Genomic DNA, 18,466 nt, shown 5'->3' with positions numbered 1-18,466 from the left:
GTATTTCCCAATAGAAGGCATATCTTAAAAATATTCCTCTGAATTAAGATGCATGGTCATAAACAATGGTTAGTCTAGAGAACATAGCTATTCATCTCTTCTTACACTAATGGGGACCATCTCTGTGCCACATAGAGTAAGTCTGGGTTCCAAGAACAAGCTCATAGTAAGTACTGGGCACAGAGACAGAGACAGAATTTTAATTACTTAAGTCCATGGTATACATTTAAAATTCAAATACTACAGGGAGAAACAATTGCTCTGCTGACCCTCTATATTCATTTAAATATACTGTCTATACATTGGGAGGAGGAGCAGTATCACTTGGACTATTTTTAATGTTTAGTTATTTAATTCATCTACAGTTTTTATAAATCTATGGTGTGCAATAAGGATCCAACTTTACAGTTTTCCAAAGAAGACCCAATTATCTTAACTACACAATAAAGAGTCCATCCACTTCCCCACTGGGGAAATGTCATTTTTATCATAAAACACATGGGTCTGCTTTTGGGCTTTCTATCACCTAGTTTCCCAATTCTGCACCATTATCACCATATTTTAATTTCTACAGTTTTATAGTAAGTACTGAGAGCTCGTTGGACAAGTTCCTTCTAATTTTTTTTCTCATCATTTTTTTCTTGACCATCCTGGCACATTTAAGTCACCCATATGAATTCTGAAACTGGTTCCACTAAATTCCTCTGGCAGAATTTCCAGTTTCAGACGGGGGTAATGGTTATCAGACTTACTCCTCAGCCATAAACAATCATACAACTGGGCAAAATATATGAAGCAACATTTTTAGACACTGGACAAGAAAGAGCACAGGGTTGTGAATCTTGTGAGATGGAAACAAATGAGATGAGCATCAAATCCAAAAGAGACTTCCACCTGGGAGCATTTTCCAGATCATGGCACACGGACGTAGAGCCCAAGAAGACAGCAGCAGTCTTGTTAGGCAGGGAAAACAGAAATTAGAATTCAGAACTGCTTAAGGGATGGAATTTTGAGGGCAGAGTATGAGAGAGGTGCTATGAATAGCAGAAACCCCCCAAATATCTGCCTATGGGTCCCCTTGAGTCTTTGATCAAATGCAAAGCTGCTTATGCACAGGGCAACAAAGCTTGGCTAACAACAATTACTGGGAGACTGTGAGCTGGACAAAGACTACAGAGGTTACATAGTACTGAAGGATATTTAAGTTCTGAGCAGACTTTTCCGAACACTCCAGGCATTTGGTTGAGGCCCTAGAAAGGCCACTAGTCCTACAGCCTAAGAGTAAAGGCTATTCTAGACCCACCCTAAAAAATTTAAATCCAAGCCACAACAGAATCTAGCTAGGCCAGCAGAAAATTAATTGTTTACAAGAATAAAACTCAACACATTTTAGAAGATGATAATCTATAACCTCACTTAGCAGTGATTTGGTGTACAATGCAAAAATCACAAGACAGACAAAGAAACAGAAAAATTTGACCCAGATATGATATAGATGTTGGAATTAGCAGAAAGGACTTTAAAAGAGTTATTATAAATATGTTCAATGATTTAAAGGAAAATATGGGCATAATGAGCAAACAAATGGGGAATCTCATCAGAGAAATGGACAAACTTACAGTAGACTGGACACTGCAGGAAAAAACCCATTGAACTTGAAGATAGGCCAATAGAAACTATGCAAACTGAAGCACAAAGAGAAAAAAAGTTTGAGACAATGAACAAAGCCTCAATAAACTATGGGACAATATCAAGTGGTCAAACATATGTGAATCTGGAGTCCCAGAAAGAGAGGAGAAAGGAATTAGGGCAGAAAAATATATGAAAAAAAGACAAAATATTTCCAAATATGATGAATGTCAATCCATAGATCTACTTAGTTCAGTGAACTACGAGAAAAATATACAAAAGCATACCTAGGTTCATCATGGTCAAATTGCTAAAAACAAAAGATTAAGAAAAAAACCTTACAGCAGCAGAGAAAAAAAAAAAGACACACTACATAAAGAGAAATAACAGTAAAAATGACCACTACCTTCACATAAAAAAATACAAACCAGAAGACAACGGAATGACATCTTTAAAGTGCTAAAAGAAAAATTATCCACTAAGCTAGAATTCTACATTTCAGCAAAAATATCTTTTAAGATAAACAGAATAGGATAAACAGAAAGCTGAGAGAATTCATCACCAGCAGACCTGCACTACAAGAAATAGTAAATTAAGGTTTTTAGGCTGAAGGGAAATGATACTGGATGGAAATTTGAATTTACACAAGGAACAAAGAATGCTAGAAAAAGTAAATATAAAAGGTTTTTTTTTTCTTTACAAGAAAATGTTGCTTAATGTATTGTGGACTTCTACCATATGTATAAGTAAAACTGTCAAGAGGTGAGTAAACAGAAATATACTTTTGTAGGTTCTAACATTATATATAAAATAGCATAAAATTAATTCAAGAGTAGACTGTGATACGTTAAGGATGTATATTGTAACCTCTAAAGGTCACCACTAAACAACAATATAAGACAAAGAACAAAGCTAAAAAGCCAATAGAGAAGATAAAATGGGATACTAAGAAATAATCAATCCAAAAGAAAAAAAAATAAATGGGACAAATAGAAAACAAAGAGCAAGATGGTAGACTTAAATCTGATCATAAGACTAGTTAACATAAATTTAAATGGACTAAGCACTCCAACTAAAAGGCAGAGATTTTCAGACCCAAGTACTTGGAATAAAGTTACCTTCTTAGGCTGGCCCACTGGTATAGTGGTTAAGTTCCCCACACTCTGCTTCAGTGGCCCAGGGTTTGCAGGTTCAGATCCCGGGAGTGGACCTACACACCACTCATCAAGCCATGCCATGGTGGCATCCCATACATAAAAATAGAGGAAGATTCACAGGATATTAGCTCAGGGCCAATCTTCCTCAGCAAAAAAAAAAAAAAAAAAAAAAAAAAGTTACCCTCTGATAGTTAAATACATAAAATGCATTCAATGGATGATAGTAGCTACATGTAGAAGCAACTCCACACACTATGTGCAAATGTGTGAAATGACTTTTGAACACAACCTAAAGGTGGCTCCAGAACAATCCCTAGGAGAAAAAACTGGAATGTGAGGGCAGTTAATAACTGACATTATTTACATTCATTAACTTGTTTAATTCGCACGAGGACTCTATGAGGAAGGTATCCCTTTGTATGATTTTATATGGGAGCAGACTTAGGCCCAGAGAGGTTATGTCATGTTCCCAGGAGCCCATGCTGTCTCCCTGCTGAAACTAATCAACTACACTGCACCACCGAAAAGATGCCATGTCATCAGAGAGGAGGTGCCTGGCAACTACAGGGGCGTGAGCAAGAGTGGCTGGCAGGTCTCCAGCCTGGACGAGGGGAGAGAGGACCTGACCAGCAGAACAGGTCATGCACTTTCCTTAACAGGTATGTACATGTGGAGGAGATGGGCCCGTCTCATCATCCTAACCTGAGGAAGCCATCCATCAAGATTTTTCTCAACAAACCCCCCTGCTTCAGTTGGAGGACCCACTTAGCTCTTATTCTGACTTTGCTGGCAAAGGAGGAAGGCCCTGACGGAGGCAGGCAAATGTTCCAGTTTCTTCAAAAGTTAGCGTTGTCATTGTAAATAAGTAACCCAGCATCTGGTTTATGTTTCAGACTCTCCTACATTTATTAAGCATGACTCAGTTCCCCCTGAGCATTCTCACCTTTGGGTAAAGAGTGAAAACAGGGCTTCCGGTCCTTCAGACCCCTGGAAGAAAGTCTTGGACTGGGATGACCCCATCAAGGCTAATTTCTCCCAGGAAGTTGCACAAACACTCTGAGAGGCTAGGCCTGAGTGGTTCACCTGGGCCCTCTCAACTCTTCTGGTCTCTAAGTATAGTAAGATGAGCCAAGAAAAAAGATTATAATAAATGCATGAATCTCTAAGCATGCTGTAGAGCACATATATGGAAAGTTGCCACAAAGATGAAATCTTTTCTCACTAAACTTAACCAAATTATTTATCAAAGAACCTTCCTCCAGAGAGACCTCTGCAGAATTTCACATGAATCACTCACTCCAAACAGTAAGAAAACAACTGGTTAAAAAACCCCACAAAACTCTTAGAACCACAAGGTACCATTAAGATAAAGGCATTCTATTAAGACCAGCTGTGTTGAGTATAAAAATTATCAATCTGAACAAAGGTAGACCAAAACAGAAAAATAAAGTAGTGAAGCCACATAATACTGTCCATGCACAACATGCACGTACAGCACTCCTGGATTTATATAAAAAATCCACAAAAATGAGTCTTCCTTGAAAGAGGCCAGGAAAACTCCCACCAAAGCTACCTGCACAGCAGAGGTCCACCTTTCATTGTTCATTCAACCCACAGTTCTGCACAACTCCTCTGAGCCTTCCCCACCCTATGCCTAACATTCTACTGTGCTGCTCACACGTCTCTGACACCATCTCGACCGCTCTCCCCTGATCCCGCCTTCGAGCTCCCTCACTTCAGTCGAAGCCTCCTTAGGGGAGAGGCCTTCCCTGACCACCACATGCAAACGAGCAGCTCCCAACCCCATCACTCGATCTTGTTACCCCACAGTATTTTTCTGCAGAGCAAATACCACTCATATATTTGTTTCTTGTCTGTCTCCCTTCGGTAGAAGGAGCTCCATGAGAGTAGGAATTTTGTCTCTTTTGCTTTCTATGGTATCCACAGAACTTAGAACAATGCCTGGCATAAGAATACAAAATGAATAAAATACTTGTAATTCAAAGCTAATAGAGAAGAGAGCCCTAAGCTGACATACAGACCTCATAAACAGAGCAATGTGGTGGCATAAAGAAATCATAATTGGCTCAGCCCAGGAGAGTCAGAAACTTTTCTTGGAGGAAGAGATGCAGAGCAGGATCATGAAGGGTGGGTGGAATCAAGAGCGTGCCAGGCAGGGCGGGCAACATGTGGAAAGGCACAGAACACAACAGAGCACCGCATATTTGGGGAACCTTGTGTAGCTGCACCAAGGTGAATGGTGAAAGGGACAAAATTTGAGGTTGTAACAGGAAGGCAGAGCGGACATGCCAGGGCAAGGAGACACTGAGTAGTTTTAACCTAAGGAAGAGCACGGCCAGATTTGCATTTCACAAAGCTCTCTTTGGAGGCAGAAGGGCAGTGGAGGGAAAAGGAGAATGGAAGCAAATCTGCAGTCATGGAAAACATTTAGGAGATTATTGCAAAAGTCTCTACAAGGGCCAATGATGCTAAAAACTAAGGCAGTGGCACTGGGGATGAAGATAAAACAGGTGTCTTGAGTACACAGGACTGGATGCGAGGATAACTCCCACTTTTCTAAAACTGCTCCACTATCACTTCCTGCAGAAAGTGCCTTTAAAAAAAACCAAAAGGAAATTTTCTAAGACTCATTTCACACACACATATACACACTAATAATTCCAGGTATAACTGTATCCAGAAACCACATCATGTAATTAGACAGCAATTTGTCCTGTCTTCATCTCATAGCTCTGCTCTCCTCTGAATCAGGTCAGTTCTTTGCCCACCGTGTGCCTCAGAAGCTAGAGGCTTAAAAAGCCTAAAGGTAGCAATCCCAGATGAAAGGCCTGCAGTTCCAACAAGACCCACTAACTCGTGCAGGAAGGGGAATGCTCTGTTCTGGACAGCAGGCTTGAGCTGAATGCCCACGGCTGCAACTGGAGATAGGGCCACTGCGCACACACATAACATACAGAAGGATTGTGGGGGAGGGCTAGTTCCTCAGGGAGAACTCGGGCACCGTTACCAGAAAAGGGGGCATGGATGCTAGGCAGAGAGAAGTGCAGAGTTCCACCATCGCTTTCTTCTCTTGAATGGATAAAGGAGAACAACACTGCCAGTGGCTCCTCCCCAATTCTCAAGTTTCTCCCTGACTGAGGGTGCCCAGCTGGAGGAACGGCAGTCTTGCGGCATCTCTCAGTCCCACTGTAAACTAGTAATTCCTATCCTCACAATAGCCCACTTTGAGAAGCCTCACTACCCTCACTATCCACAGAGACTGAGCTGTGAACTAATTTGCCCAAGGATAATGAGATGGTGCAGGTAGGCACATGAATCGCCAACTATCTCATAACAATTCTCGAGCCTCAAAGTCATGCTGGTAGAATAGATCAGTTACAAAGAAGAGTTCAGAAATGATCATACTTCTTCCTGATTCCAGGTCCTCTAGTGTCTCCGTATTACCTGGAGGACGAAGTCTAAAGTCTTTTTCTATCACCAGTACCCTGAGCCTTTCCTGCCTCCTCCCCACCTCATCCCACTTACTTCTTGTGCCTGGTCACGGCTGAACGGTTAACGCTCCCAGAGCACACAGTGTCTGGCCACAGTATTTACTCTTGCTGATTCCCTCTGTGGATGGTTCGCTGCCCCCTTCCCGTCTGACGTACACTGCTGCCTCCTCTTCTCCTTCCCTTCCCTCAGTTCTGGGCCTGGACTAACTTCTTTGACTTTTCCTCACACAAGTCTGTTCAATGCCCCACCTGCACACTCCGTTATCATCTTTGCATCATTTTCCCATAGGACATACCACTTTATAATTATTTGGTTTCTATTTTTTTCCATTGAACTATAATAGCTCCTTGAGGTTAAGACTATCTTTCATCTCTACATATTTAGCCCCCAGCACCAATATGTGGTACACAGAAGGGGTTATATTTTGAAGACCAAAATTTCTTATTATTGGTGACCCTTCAACCTTTCGTAAATTCTTCAGTCTTATATTAGTATTACTGTTTTTTTTTTTTTAACATTTGTATTATACATAGATGATTCAGTATAAGGGCAACAAATAATGTACTTCCTAGAATTTACCACAGGAAAAATTTCCTCTTATCTGAACAACTTGATAGGATTCCTTCTTGTTGTTAGAAAATGAAAATATGTGAGCCATCATCATTCCATTCATATCTTGGCTGCAGGAAACGCAGGCTAAACATGATGCCGAATTTACACTAACCAAGGTTACATGGTTCTAGATAGAACTGTCTGCCCATTCCCTCTGATGATTGATGTATACACAGGTATGACAGTTACTATAAACCAACTTAAATTCTTTTAGGTAAGAAATAGAGGCACAGAGGACACACTGGATAAACAATAGCTATTATTATTAGTCAGAATGTCCACAAAACATTTTGTCTTGATTATTAAGCCAACATTCAATGTTTTTGCTTAGGATGAGCTCCCTGATGGAGGTAACAAAGATCAGTCTCTTTGCCAAACATATCCAGAGGTGGCATACAGTGGGCGCTAAATAACTGTTTCCATTACCCTGCCCAGCCACTTGGACGTCTTTCTGTTCTCCAGGCCTGATGTACTAGATGATAGATCTCTGCTTCTTCTTCTTATTTAAAACATTATTTTATAAATAAACACAAATGACTTGACCAGCCCCGTGGGACCATCACACGTCACCTCCTCAGGTGGGAAAAAATAATCACTCAAGTTACTTAATATCTTTAAAAATTAAACAACAGTGAGATGTCCAATGACAGTGATGAGGATAATGGCTAAGATTTATCTAAAGATTATTCTGTGGGAGGCATGATTCTAAGCACAGCATGTAAATTTACTCACTTAAATACCATGACAACCTACACAGCAGGTTACTATTATCATCATTCTAATTTTACAGGTAAGAAAACTGAGGCACTGAGAAGTTAGGTAACCTCCCCAAAGGTCACACAGCTGGTAAGTGGCGGGGCTGGGATTTTAATCTATATACTTAGGTCCCGGGTCCATGTTCTTAACCACACAGCTATGTGGCATATATAGAAATAACACTGAGATGGCCAGAGACAAAAGTAGCTGAGACCTTTAGAAGGAAAAACCTATTGACTAAAAGTATAGCCGTCAGGCTATCTTTTTCTATTCTTCATAGACTCATTACCATAGGTTATAATCAATACCTCCTGAGCAATAATGTCCCACTGGAGCATAACAGTGGTTAAGAGTGTGGGCTGGAAGGGAAGACAGACAGAGCTGGGCTCTTACTCCCACTCCATCACATCCTGGCTGGGGACACCTGGATGTTGTGTCATACACTAGGCACACAGCCAGGTGGCTGCAGGATTCAGTTTTTCTCCCAGTGACCACGTCTGTACAGGCCTCTTCTTGTGAGAACTGTCCTCTCTCTCTACCACCAGAACACATGGTTGGGATGACCCCTCCTCCCCGGCCAAAGCAGCTGGTCTTGGTCAGGTGCCTGGCTGAACTGAGAGGACCACAGTATCTCACCGCCTGCTGAAGGGATGGGCACAAGGCCCAAGCTGAGAGGCACCCCTGGTACTTTCTACCGGGAACTGAGAGAAGCTTTTCCTGTCTGGTCACAAAGCTGTGAGGACTTCAACCTAGAGTTGGCAGTGACCTCAGCACCAGGGTGTCTGAGAGAATGAAGCTGGTGTGCAGAGAGGCCTAGAGAGAGACTGAGAGCAGCGGGGTCCCTGGTGCTAGTCCCTCCCACTCCACTCCAAGGTTATCAAATACATCAGCCCATAAATCACCTTGAGCAGAGAAAACAAGTTTCTTTGGGTTTCTGTCACTTTCAACTAGACGAGTTCTAACTTTAATTCTGAAACTCAGTCTCCTCATCTGCAAAATGGGGAAAATACAACAGCCCCTCCCTCCCAGGGCAGTTCTGATGGGGAAATGAGATATGCACTTTACTTCACCAGTGTGTCTTAGGAACAGAGAGAGCTCCATGGCTGTTAGACGACAGATAATAACACCTACAACAGCACTCTTCCCAACAGAATGTTGCCAAAGATTATGGAGTCATTCCTTGTTCCTCTTTCTCTGTCACATCCAATGTGACAGCAAGTACTGTTGGTTGTAACTTCAAACTAGCATCCAACCACTTCTGAAATCTCCACTGCCCCCACCCTGGTCCACGCTGAGACATAAACTACTGTAACAGCCTCCTAACAATGCCCCCCAGCTGCTGCCCTGACTTTTGACAGTCTCTCCTCCACACAGCAATCAGAGCGATCCCATTAATGTGTAAGTCAGGGAGACCGACTTGCGCCAGGGGCGTCTCATTTCACTCAGGGTCTACGTGACAGCTGTTCCTGACCTGGCCCCGGCCACCCGCAGGGCCTCCCTCACTCCTTCCCTGCACTCTGCTCCCCACCAGCCTCCTTGGTTGTCCTCAGACAGCCATCAGGCTCCCATTTCAGGGCTTGCGCACTTGTTTCCTCTATCCAGGACATTCCTTTTCCAAATATCTTCAAGCCTCACTCCCTCCCCTCCTTAGGTATCTGCTCCAAGGCCACCCACTTTGTGAGGCAGTCACTGCACACGCTGTTCAAAATTGCAGCCCCTCTTCCAATCCAGCTGGTTTTCTCTGTAACACTTACTACCATCTAACCCGCAATATCTGTTTTCCTATTTGTGTACTGTCTCTCTCCCCTCTCTAGAACATAAGCTTCATGAGAGCAAAGGTTTTTGACTATTTTGCTTACTGTTGTTCCCAGCACATAGCAGGCACACAATGAATATCTGCTGAATGAACGAATGAATGAATAAGTGAATTTGCCCTCAATCCCCTTTTCTGGGGATACAGGGGCAAAGATGGACTATAGCAGGACAAAAAATGGGGAAATCTTATTACAAAACCTTTGCACTTACTTGGCACAGCGCACCCAGTGTGTATGTCGGTACAAGGAATACAAGAAGCGCTGGCGGTACATGTTCCATACTTTGATGGATTTGTCTTCGGAAGCTGTAGCTAGAAACTGGCCATCAGCTGAAAAGTCCACACTGCGAACTGGGGCTGTATGAGCTTTAAATTCAGAGGATTTCCCTCTCCTGGAAAAAATAGTTTAATATTTATAACATTTGATTTCCTTATAATCAATATCTAGTCAGTATACAGACTTTGAAACATATAAAACAGTTTAACTCTTGTAAAAACTAAAAAAAGTGTGAAGAGGCTGCGTTGTACTGTACTCTTCAGCTGGTTTTGTTAATTAAAGTCACAACTGATACTGAACAAGACAGAACCTGGTGGTCCCCACCCTGAAATGCATTTGATGTTTTTTGTTTTAATTCGAAATGAGGGAAATAATATTTTGAACAAATCTCTACCACACATTTGAAGTTCCTGTTGTTCCTCTAGAAATAGAAACATATAATTTAAAGGACCCACAACCTAGAAAAGCTAAGACTGATTAAATGAATGATCCTACAGCAGTGTTTTCAAGTTGGGGTCCTATGGAAGTTGTGTGGCCTGGCAGTCTGGGTTGGGAAGGAGGAGATGTCATTTGCCTTTATACAGAATGTCCCTAGGTGATGTGACTTTCCTGTTCCCACCTGTGTTTCCAGCCACCAGTAATGAGAACTGAGACCCCCAGGGTGTATCTAAGACCTCGTCACCCCTAGGCCCAATCTTACACTCACAAGCAAAACAAAGGATACGTGGTAATAACACACGAGTTCTTAACACCTTGAAATTTCAGATGCATTTTTTTTTTCTTGGCTAAGGTGGGAAAAAGAGAATAGGAAAAAAGGTGGAGAAAATAATGTGTGGTATTTAAGGAGAAGCAGCAGAAAAAAATATTAAAATAGTTAGGGGTGGGGCCGGCCCAGTGGCGCAATGGTTAAGTTCACATGTTCCGCTTCTCAGCAGCCCAGGGTTCGGCGGTTCAGATCCTGGGTACAGACATGGCACTGCTTGGCAAAAGACATGCTGTGGTAGGCGTCCCACATATAAAGTAGAAGAAGATGGGCATGGATGTTAGCTCAGGGCCAGTCTTCCTCAGCAAAAAGAGGAGGACTGGCAGCAGTTAGCTCAGGGCTAATGATCTTCTTCTTAAAAAAAAAGTTAGGGGCAGGCTAGTAGATGACGCTGGAGCTGAAAGGCGATATTTGGGAAGTACTACTTTGTCAGCATTCCCAAGTTCCCAAAGCACTTTCACTTTATGCTACATCCAGGCTTAGCAGTTTTCCCATTCAGAAAGTCATATTTATACAGGTGATATCTTATGGTGAAAATCGCCATAACTGTTTGCAAAAGATCAAGTAACAGAATTTGCGGAAGCCTGGAAGCCACACTCAACTCCTCCCTTTTCCTCTCCTCCCTCATCCAAAAGGTCAACAAACCTATTGAGTGATAGCGTTGCCACTATTGCTCCCTGAATATCTTTTGAATCCCTCCCCTTCTTTCTAGACCAGCTATGCCTGCAGTGAGGCAGATACACCCTCAATATCCTTCACCTAGATTATTGCAAAAGCCTCTTAACTGTTCTCCCTCCTCTAATCTTTTAGCCCCTCCAGTCACCTACATACTGTGCTTATTACCTTGCTAAAAGTCTGACTCCAAGGAAGTCAGTCCCAGTGTAAATGTGTCACTGGCTGCCCTCCAAGAAAAGGTACAACGCCCAAGCTCTTTGGCGAGGTCTCGCCACTGCACTGGACTTTGTACTCTCAGAGCAGTCACAGTGCTTCAAATACACCTCCGGCTTTGTACTCAGTGCTTCTTCAGCCTGGACTACTTGCCCCGCCCCAGACCCTACTGACCAACCCCGACAGGCTTAATTGCTCCCTATCTGCTACATCTATTTTGCTTATTACATAGAGAGTACTTTCTTTTTTAACAGACCTATTTCTCTCCTATTAAGCAGCAAGTTTTTCGAGGCCAGGAATGATGATTTATTCATCCCTGTAAGACCAGCATCTAGCACAATGTCAGGCATATAAAAAGAACTCAATACATTTTGCTGAATTCCACTGGCAAGAGTCAACACTTAAAGGTTCTTAGATACATCCTGGCTTACCATTCCAGGGGTCTATAGAAGGCAAAGGTGACTATGTCATAAATCGCCATCACCTGATATATGATATTACACCAGGAATAACTAAAATCAATATTTAAAAAGTAGGAGTGAGCATTCAGGGACCGGTTCAGTGAGGTTTCAGGGGAAAGCTCTATGAGCAGAATTCAGGAGTACAGTTTGGCCTGAATTCAAGTATAAGGCGTAGAAAAAACAAAGACTTGGCATCTGCTACAAACACGAAGCCAGGAGACAGTCAGTATCATCAAAATCTGCCCTGACTTGAGTTCCGCACTCCACACTCCAGCAGGCTACCCTGCTGGCCTTCTTTCTAAAAGGCCCTCCTCTCAGCTACAGGTTGGCCTAACCACTGGATCTGGTCTCAAGAGGAGTGCACAAGGAACCCAGACAGGAGTGCTTTGTGTTTGCTGTGCTGGTGCTTAACTGGTTTCCAGCTTTTAATCTTGCCTTCACGTAGGCTCTCTGCCTCTCCAGTACTTGCCTGCCCTTTCTGCCTAAATTCTCTTGACTGCCCACCGTGACGAACTCCAGGCCAGAGCTGCTTCCACACTTGTTCCTACTATTCTTTCTCAGCCTTCCATCACCAGCTGTGGTGTCTGTCTGCAAATATGGCTGCCTACAATTCCTCTCATCCCTGTACACTCCTGCCACTCCTCCCCAGAGGAGGTAGAATCTATCAATTTCTCCTCCCTTTGAATCTGGGCTAGTGTTGTGACTTATTTTAACCAAAAGAATGTGGCAGAAGTGACACTGTGCAAGTTTCAGGCCTAGCCCCTAAAATGTTTAGCGGCTTCTGCTTTTACTGTCCTAGAACCCAGCTTCCATGCGGTAAGGATGCCCTTATCCTGCTGGAGAGAGGGCACGTGGAGGAGCAAGCCAATAGCCAGCATCAAGCCCCAGGCATATGAGTGAGCCCAGCTGCCAGCTTCATGAAGCTGCATGAGTAACAGCCAAGACCAAATGGGGCAGGAAGAATCATCCAGACAACCCACAAAATTGTGAGAAATGATAGTTGTTATACTAAGTTGCTAAGTTTTGAGGATTGTTATGCAGCAACATATAATGATACATGATTGCCACAATCCACTATTGCCCTGGTCCCACTACAATATGATGTAGAAAGAGGAACTAGAGGCATCTGCACAAGCCTGTTGTACTTAGGTTAGCCAGTCCACATTAACGGCTCAGCATGCTTGTAGCTCATCTGCCCTTGTAGAGTGTGCTCCCTGGGACTTCCTGCAGGTAGTAATGAGAGACTGAGGCTGTGCCGTGCTGAAGACAGTAAAGCCACTGATCCTAAATTCCCGAAGTTAAAGATCTTAGGAAACGCTGTCCCTTTTGGACCCCAAACTAGTCTCTCTCTCACACAATTCCCCTTTACATCGTCCCCCAGGGTGTATAACACATCACTTCTCTTCAATAGTTTTTTGCTACATCAGGATAATACTCAGACTTCTCAGCACGGAGCTTCCTTTGGGTGGTGGCAGAAAAAAAAGTGCCCACTGGTGAGGAAATGCCCCTGAGCTTTCTCTCATTTGGAAGTGCCTGAGGCTTCAGTTGCATGCCACAAATCAAATCCCGCCAGAATAGTCGAGGAAAATGCTCAAATTCTTACTCTCTGAAGTGTTTATGGGGGGAAATGATATGATGTGTGGGATTTAACACTCCACCAAAAAAAGGAGTGGGGAGGAGTAGATGAAACAAGATTGACAGAATATGGTAACTGCTCAATCTGGTTGATGGGCATTGCGGGGAGGGAGTTGTTATGCTATTCATTCCATTTTCATGTATGTTTGAAAGCTTCTAACAGTTAAGAGTTTTAAAACTTTTTAAAAAAATCATGGCTCAATAATTGCTTAAAATAGATGGCTATCGGCTAGGGTTTGAAAAGCCTCTTATAGACAGATCTATTGTAACAGGATAGGACCTTACACAAATGTAATGATTTATATCGTTTCCTTTAACAAGAAAATTCTGGAGCCCAACAATGAATGATATGCATCAAAGAATAGTTCTGGCACAGGGGTTTTTAATAGAAATCTAAAGGCCCCATGAACGGATGTTAGGTGGTTAATAAACTGTAAAATGTTGGTTATACATGCTGAAGTGCATCTTTCTGGGAAGATAATGTAAAGCTTACATCAGATTTATAAAAGGATTGATAACCATCACCCTCCCTTGCTCCAAAAAGGCATATTAAGCATATATCCGTGGTTAGAAATAGTTTTCAAATAGAAGACATAAATTAAGAATGAAAGATGGGGAGAAAATGGTGTGAATAGTTTGACCCTATGACAAGGGCAGTACTCCTTGTGTCTGACTCACGAAGGACCACGTAGGTAAGCGGGGGGTTTAGGCACCCCGAGAAGTGCCTCAGGAACAGCCAGGCTCCAGTTTTCTCTTACATTTCTACATCCAGGGCATATCAGGCGTTTCTCTTACTTATCAGGAATCCAGAGTCTAACAGTTCTGTCTCGTGAAGCAGAGGCCAGTAAGTTTCCAAGTGGAGAAAACTGCACGCTGGTTACAACATCCTTGTGACCCACGTATCTGAAAGCTCTAGCTTGTGGCTTGAAATTCCATAGCATGAGAAACGTATCCCAAGAGGCAGTAGCTGACAGAAAGAGAAGAACAAAACCACTGTTTGTTAAAATGCAAACACAGGCGTGTCTCATGACAATGGGCAGCATACCTAATAAGAAGACGTGTCCAGGTAACAGAGGGGCTGGGCTGGAGGTTGTAAGGTTGACCAGGTAATGGCAAAAACATTTTCAAAAGAAACCCAGAGCCACATCACTAAAATACAGGTTTGGCTGTGTTCTATGTAACCACACAGCAGGACCCACTGGCCCTGTATTTGGTTAGAGCTCAGTGACTATTTCCTGAGAGAATGCAGCACACTATAACCGAGAGCACACAGGACCAGGAGTCAGCACTGTCTCTAACTCTCAGCGTGACTGGGAAAACTACGAACCTTTGTGTCATGAGGACAGAATGCTTTTCCTGAGAGGGCAGGATGAGATGATTTTTTAAAACTCTTTATGTGGAGATCACTTCACACTTACAGAAAAATTACAAGAATAGTATAAAAAACATTAATACACCCTTTACCAGATCCACCTGTGTTAATATTTTGCCCCATTTGGTTTATACTCTGCATTTGTGCACATTTGCACTCATTCTTTCTTTCCATACACGGGCATGTACACATGCACACACACACATTTCTTTTTCCCCTGAATCATTTGTGAGTAAGTAAACACATCATCCTGGCACCTTTATTCCAAAACACTTCAGTTTGTTTTCCTAAGAATAAGGATATTCTCTTATATACTCATAGCATAATTATTAACTTCAGGAAATTTATCACGGACAATACTTTAATCTACCAACTGTTTTCCAACTTTGTTAACTGACCTAGTAATGTCTTTTATAGCTGGATAAGAGTGATCTTAAAAGTCTCTTTCTACTCTGTTATGACATTCTACAACTAACAAAAGAATCATGTGTGTGAGACATTAGCTTAAAGCTTTACACAAGGAAAACAAATATAATCAATGGTAGAAATGAATGCCTTGCACAAAGAATGAACAAATAGACAAAAGATAGATCTAACTCTTGCCCCCAAACCAAATTTTATATATGCACGTAGCCCCAAAATAGCCCCAATAATAGGAACCAGGTAAATGAGAATCACTAAGTCTAGAATGCAGAATGCTTAGAAAAAATGAAACTTTATAAACTTGAAATACAATTAGCATCACTGTTAGACGAGAAATATAAAATCACTGGAAACCTTCTAAGTTCTTTAGCTATAGATAAAATTCATTTGGACTTAGCTGATGCATTCTTTCCATGTAAAATATTTAAAGTGAGGCTGGTGGGAATGCAAACTGGTGCAGCCACTATGGAAAACAGTATGGAGGCTTCTCAAAAAACTAAAAATAGAAATAACATAGGATCCAGCTATTTCACTACTGGGCATTTATTCAAAGAATATGAAATCAATAATTCAAAGAGATTTATGCACCCCTATGTTCACTGCAGCATTATCCACAATAGCCAAGACATGGAAGGAACCCAAGTGCTCATCAACTGATGAAGGCATAAAGAAGATGTGGTACATATATATACATCAGAATACTATACAGGTATAAAAAAGGACAATTTTGTCCCATTTGCAACAACGTGGACGGACCTTTAGGGTATTATGTCAAGTGACATAAGCCAGATAGGGAAAGACAAACACTATGTGATTTCACTCATATGTGGAAGATAAACAAACACATGGATAAGGAGAAGAGACTGGTGGTTACCAGAGGGGGAGGGGATGGGGAGGTGAGTGAAAGGGTAAAGGGGCACATATGTATGGTGACGGATAAAAATCAGACTATTAGTGGTGAGCACGATGCAGTCTATACAGAAACTGATATATAATAATGTACACCTGAAATTACACAATGTTGGAAACCAATATGATCTCAATAAAATAATTTAAAAAAATAGTTAAAGTGAGTTTATAACTTTCAAGCTATAATGCTTTATGACATCCCTTTTTTTAAAAAGTACAAAAAGTTGATGTTCCACCACAGCTTATCAAATTATTAAATATTTCTATCAGGGTCTGAATTATCTGGGGCTAATGCAGACAAAACAGCGAAAACAATGTATTATCTTATGCATTATACTTAGGACCCTATTTCATTTCTAAGGTATTATGCTGCAAATAAGATCTACAAAAGGAGGTAAGATACAATCCCTAACCTCAAGGAATCTTAATATTGCAGGGGAGACAGTCCCTTAACAATATCATACGTGATCAAAGGACTTTCATATGGTATTCATTTTACATGTTATATGGGGTGGTTGGTAGTCCTTTCTGAGGAAAGTACATTTGAGCAGAGACTTGAGGAGTGAGGTCCAGGCTGAGATGTGACAAAGAGCACTCTGGAAGAAGGAATCCCACAGACGATGGCCTGAGACAAGAACGCTCTTAGAAGACTGAGGAACAGCCAGGAGACCAGCACGTCCACAGTGGAGGGGAGAAAAGGGAACACTGGGATGGAAGCCAAGAAGAAAGCAGGTGACAGGCAAGGAGCTGTGGCAAGAGGTGTCTATCGCATTATAAGTGCAAGGGGAAACCATTGAAGGATTCTGACAGGGGGTTCTTATGATCTGATTTAAGAAAAGTGCCACTCTGAACCTAAGCAAAGGATGGTTTTCACAAAAAAATGATGTTGGGTCAACTGAATATTCATAAGGAAAAAATTGTATCATCACTGCTACATTTTATACTATACACAATAATTTTATATGGATTGTAGATCTAAATGTGATAGGTAAAACAATAAGCTTTTAGAAGAGAACATAGGAGAATATCTTCATGGCCATTGGAGTAGGCAAAGATTGCTTAAACACAACAAGAAAATTACTAAATTACTTAAATCACTAAAGGAAAAGAATGATAATTTGTACTATACTAAAATTAAGAAATTTTGTTTAATGAAAGATACCATTAAGCAAGTGAAAAGGCAAGCCACAGAGTGGAAGAAGATACTTACAATACCTTATCTAATATTTAACAAAGAATTTATAAAGAAGCCTACAAATCAATAAGAAAAGGCAGGAAAATAAGCAAAGGGCTTAAACAGTCACTTTAAAAATGAGAATATGCAAATAGGCAATAAACATATGAAAAGGTGCTCAATTCCATTAGTCACCAGGAAAATGCAAATTAAAACCAAAATAACATATCATTACATACTTACAAGAATGGCTACAATGAAAAAAATAATACCAGATCTTGGTGAGGATGTGGAACAACTGGACCTCTCATATAATGCAAGTGGTTATAACCACTTTGGAAAATTGTTTTAAAATATCTACTGAAGCTGTATATACACTTACCATTTGACTCAGCGATTCCACTCCTAGGTATATACCCGACAGAAATCTTATGTAAGTTTAGCAAAACATGTACAATAATGTTTGTGGCAGTACTATTAAAAATAGACCAAAACTAGAAACCAAGCTATGAATCAAAGTAAAATAGATACATAAATTGTGGTATATTCATACTATGTACCTACTGTGTAATTACATTTCATTTATACAAAGTTTAAGAAGTAGTAAAACTAATCTATGGGGTTAGAAGTCAGCATAGAGATAATTAGGGTGGCAGAGAGGGAGGACAGCGGCTAGAAGGGAACACACAGGGGGCTTCTGGGGGTACTTAAAATGCTATGTTTCTTTCTCTTGGTGCTGGTTAAATGGACATGTCACATTGTGAAAATTCATCAAGTTGTCCAATTTGGGTACATATCTTATACTTCAATAAAACGTTTAGAAAAAAAAAATATCACTCTGGCTGTTGTGTGGAGAAGGCATGGGGGTAAGGGGACAGAACTAAAGAAGGAAATCAATTAGGAGGCTACTGCAATAATCCAGTCAGGAGAAGGTGGTGGTCTGGACGAGGCTGGAAGCTGTGGAAGTGGGAGAAATAGTCAAAATCAAGAGACATCATAAAGGTAGAGCCTGCGAGGTTTGCTAACGGATTAGATGTGAAAGAGAGAAAAAAAGCAGCAGCAAAGGCACCGGGCTGTTGACCTG

At 41.5% G+C, this 18,466-nt stretch overlaps 1 protein-coding gene across 5 annotated transcripts in view; it reads right to left on the bottom strand.

Annotated features, from left to right (window-relative positions):
* The window catches only part of POC1B (POC1 centriolar protein B), a 91,962-nt gene that overhangs the window by 55,399 nt on the left and 18,097 nt on the right, over positions 1-18,466 (bottom strand). For 4 of the 5 annotated variants that reach the window (XM_046646241.1, XM_046646243.1, XM_046646242.1 and 1 more), the window contains 2 exons: positions 14,300-14,471; positions 9,693-9,872 (listed from right to left, as the gene is read on the bottom strand). In XM_046646241.1, coding sequence (XP_046502197.1) covers positions 9,693-9,872; positions 14,300-14,471 — 352 coding nt within the window. Of the gene's footprint in view, positions 1-9,692; positions 9,873-14,262; positions 14,472-18,466 lie in introns of those variants that run through there. The other variant, XM_046646245.1, reaches the window with a different exon arrangement.

This window comes from Equus quagga, chromosome 19 (genome assembly GCF_021613505.1).
Source record: "Equus quagga isolate Etosha38 chromosome 19, UCLA_HA_Equagga_1.0, whole genome shotgun sequence".
Lineage (NCBI taxonomy): Eukaryota > Metazoa > Chordata > Mammalia > Perissodactyla > Equidae > Equus > Equus quagga.
The sequence above is the reverse complement of the archived record's forward strand: the minus strand, read 5'-3'. Positions and strand labels throughout refer to the sequence as shown.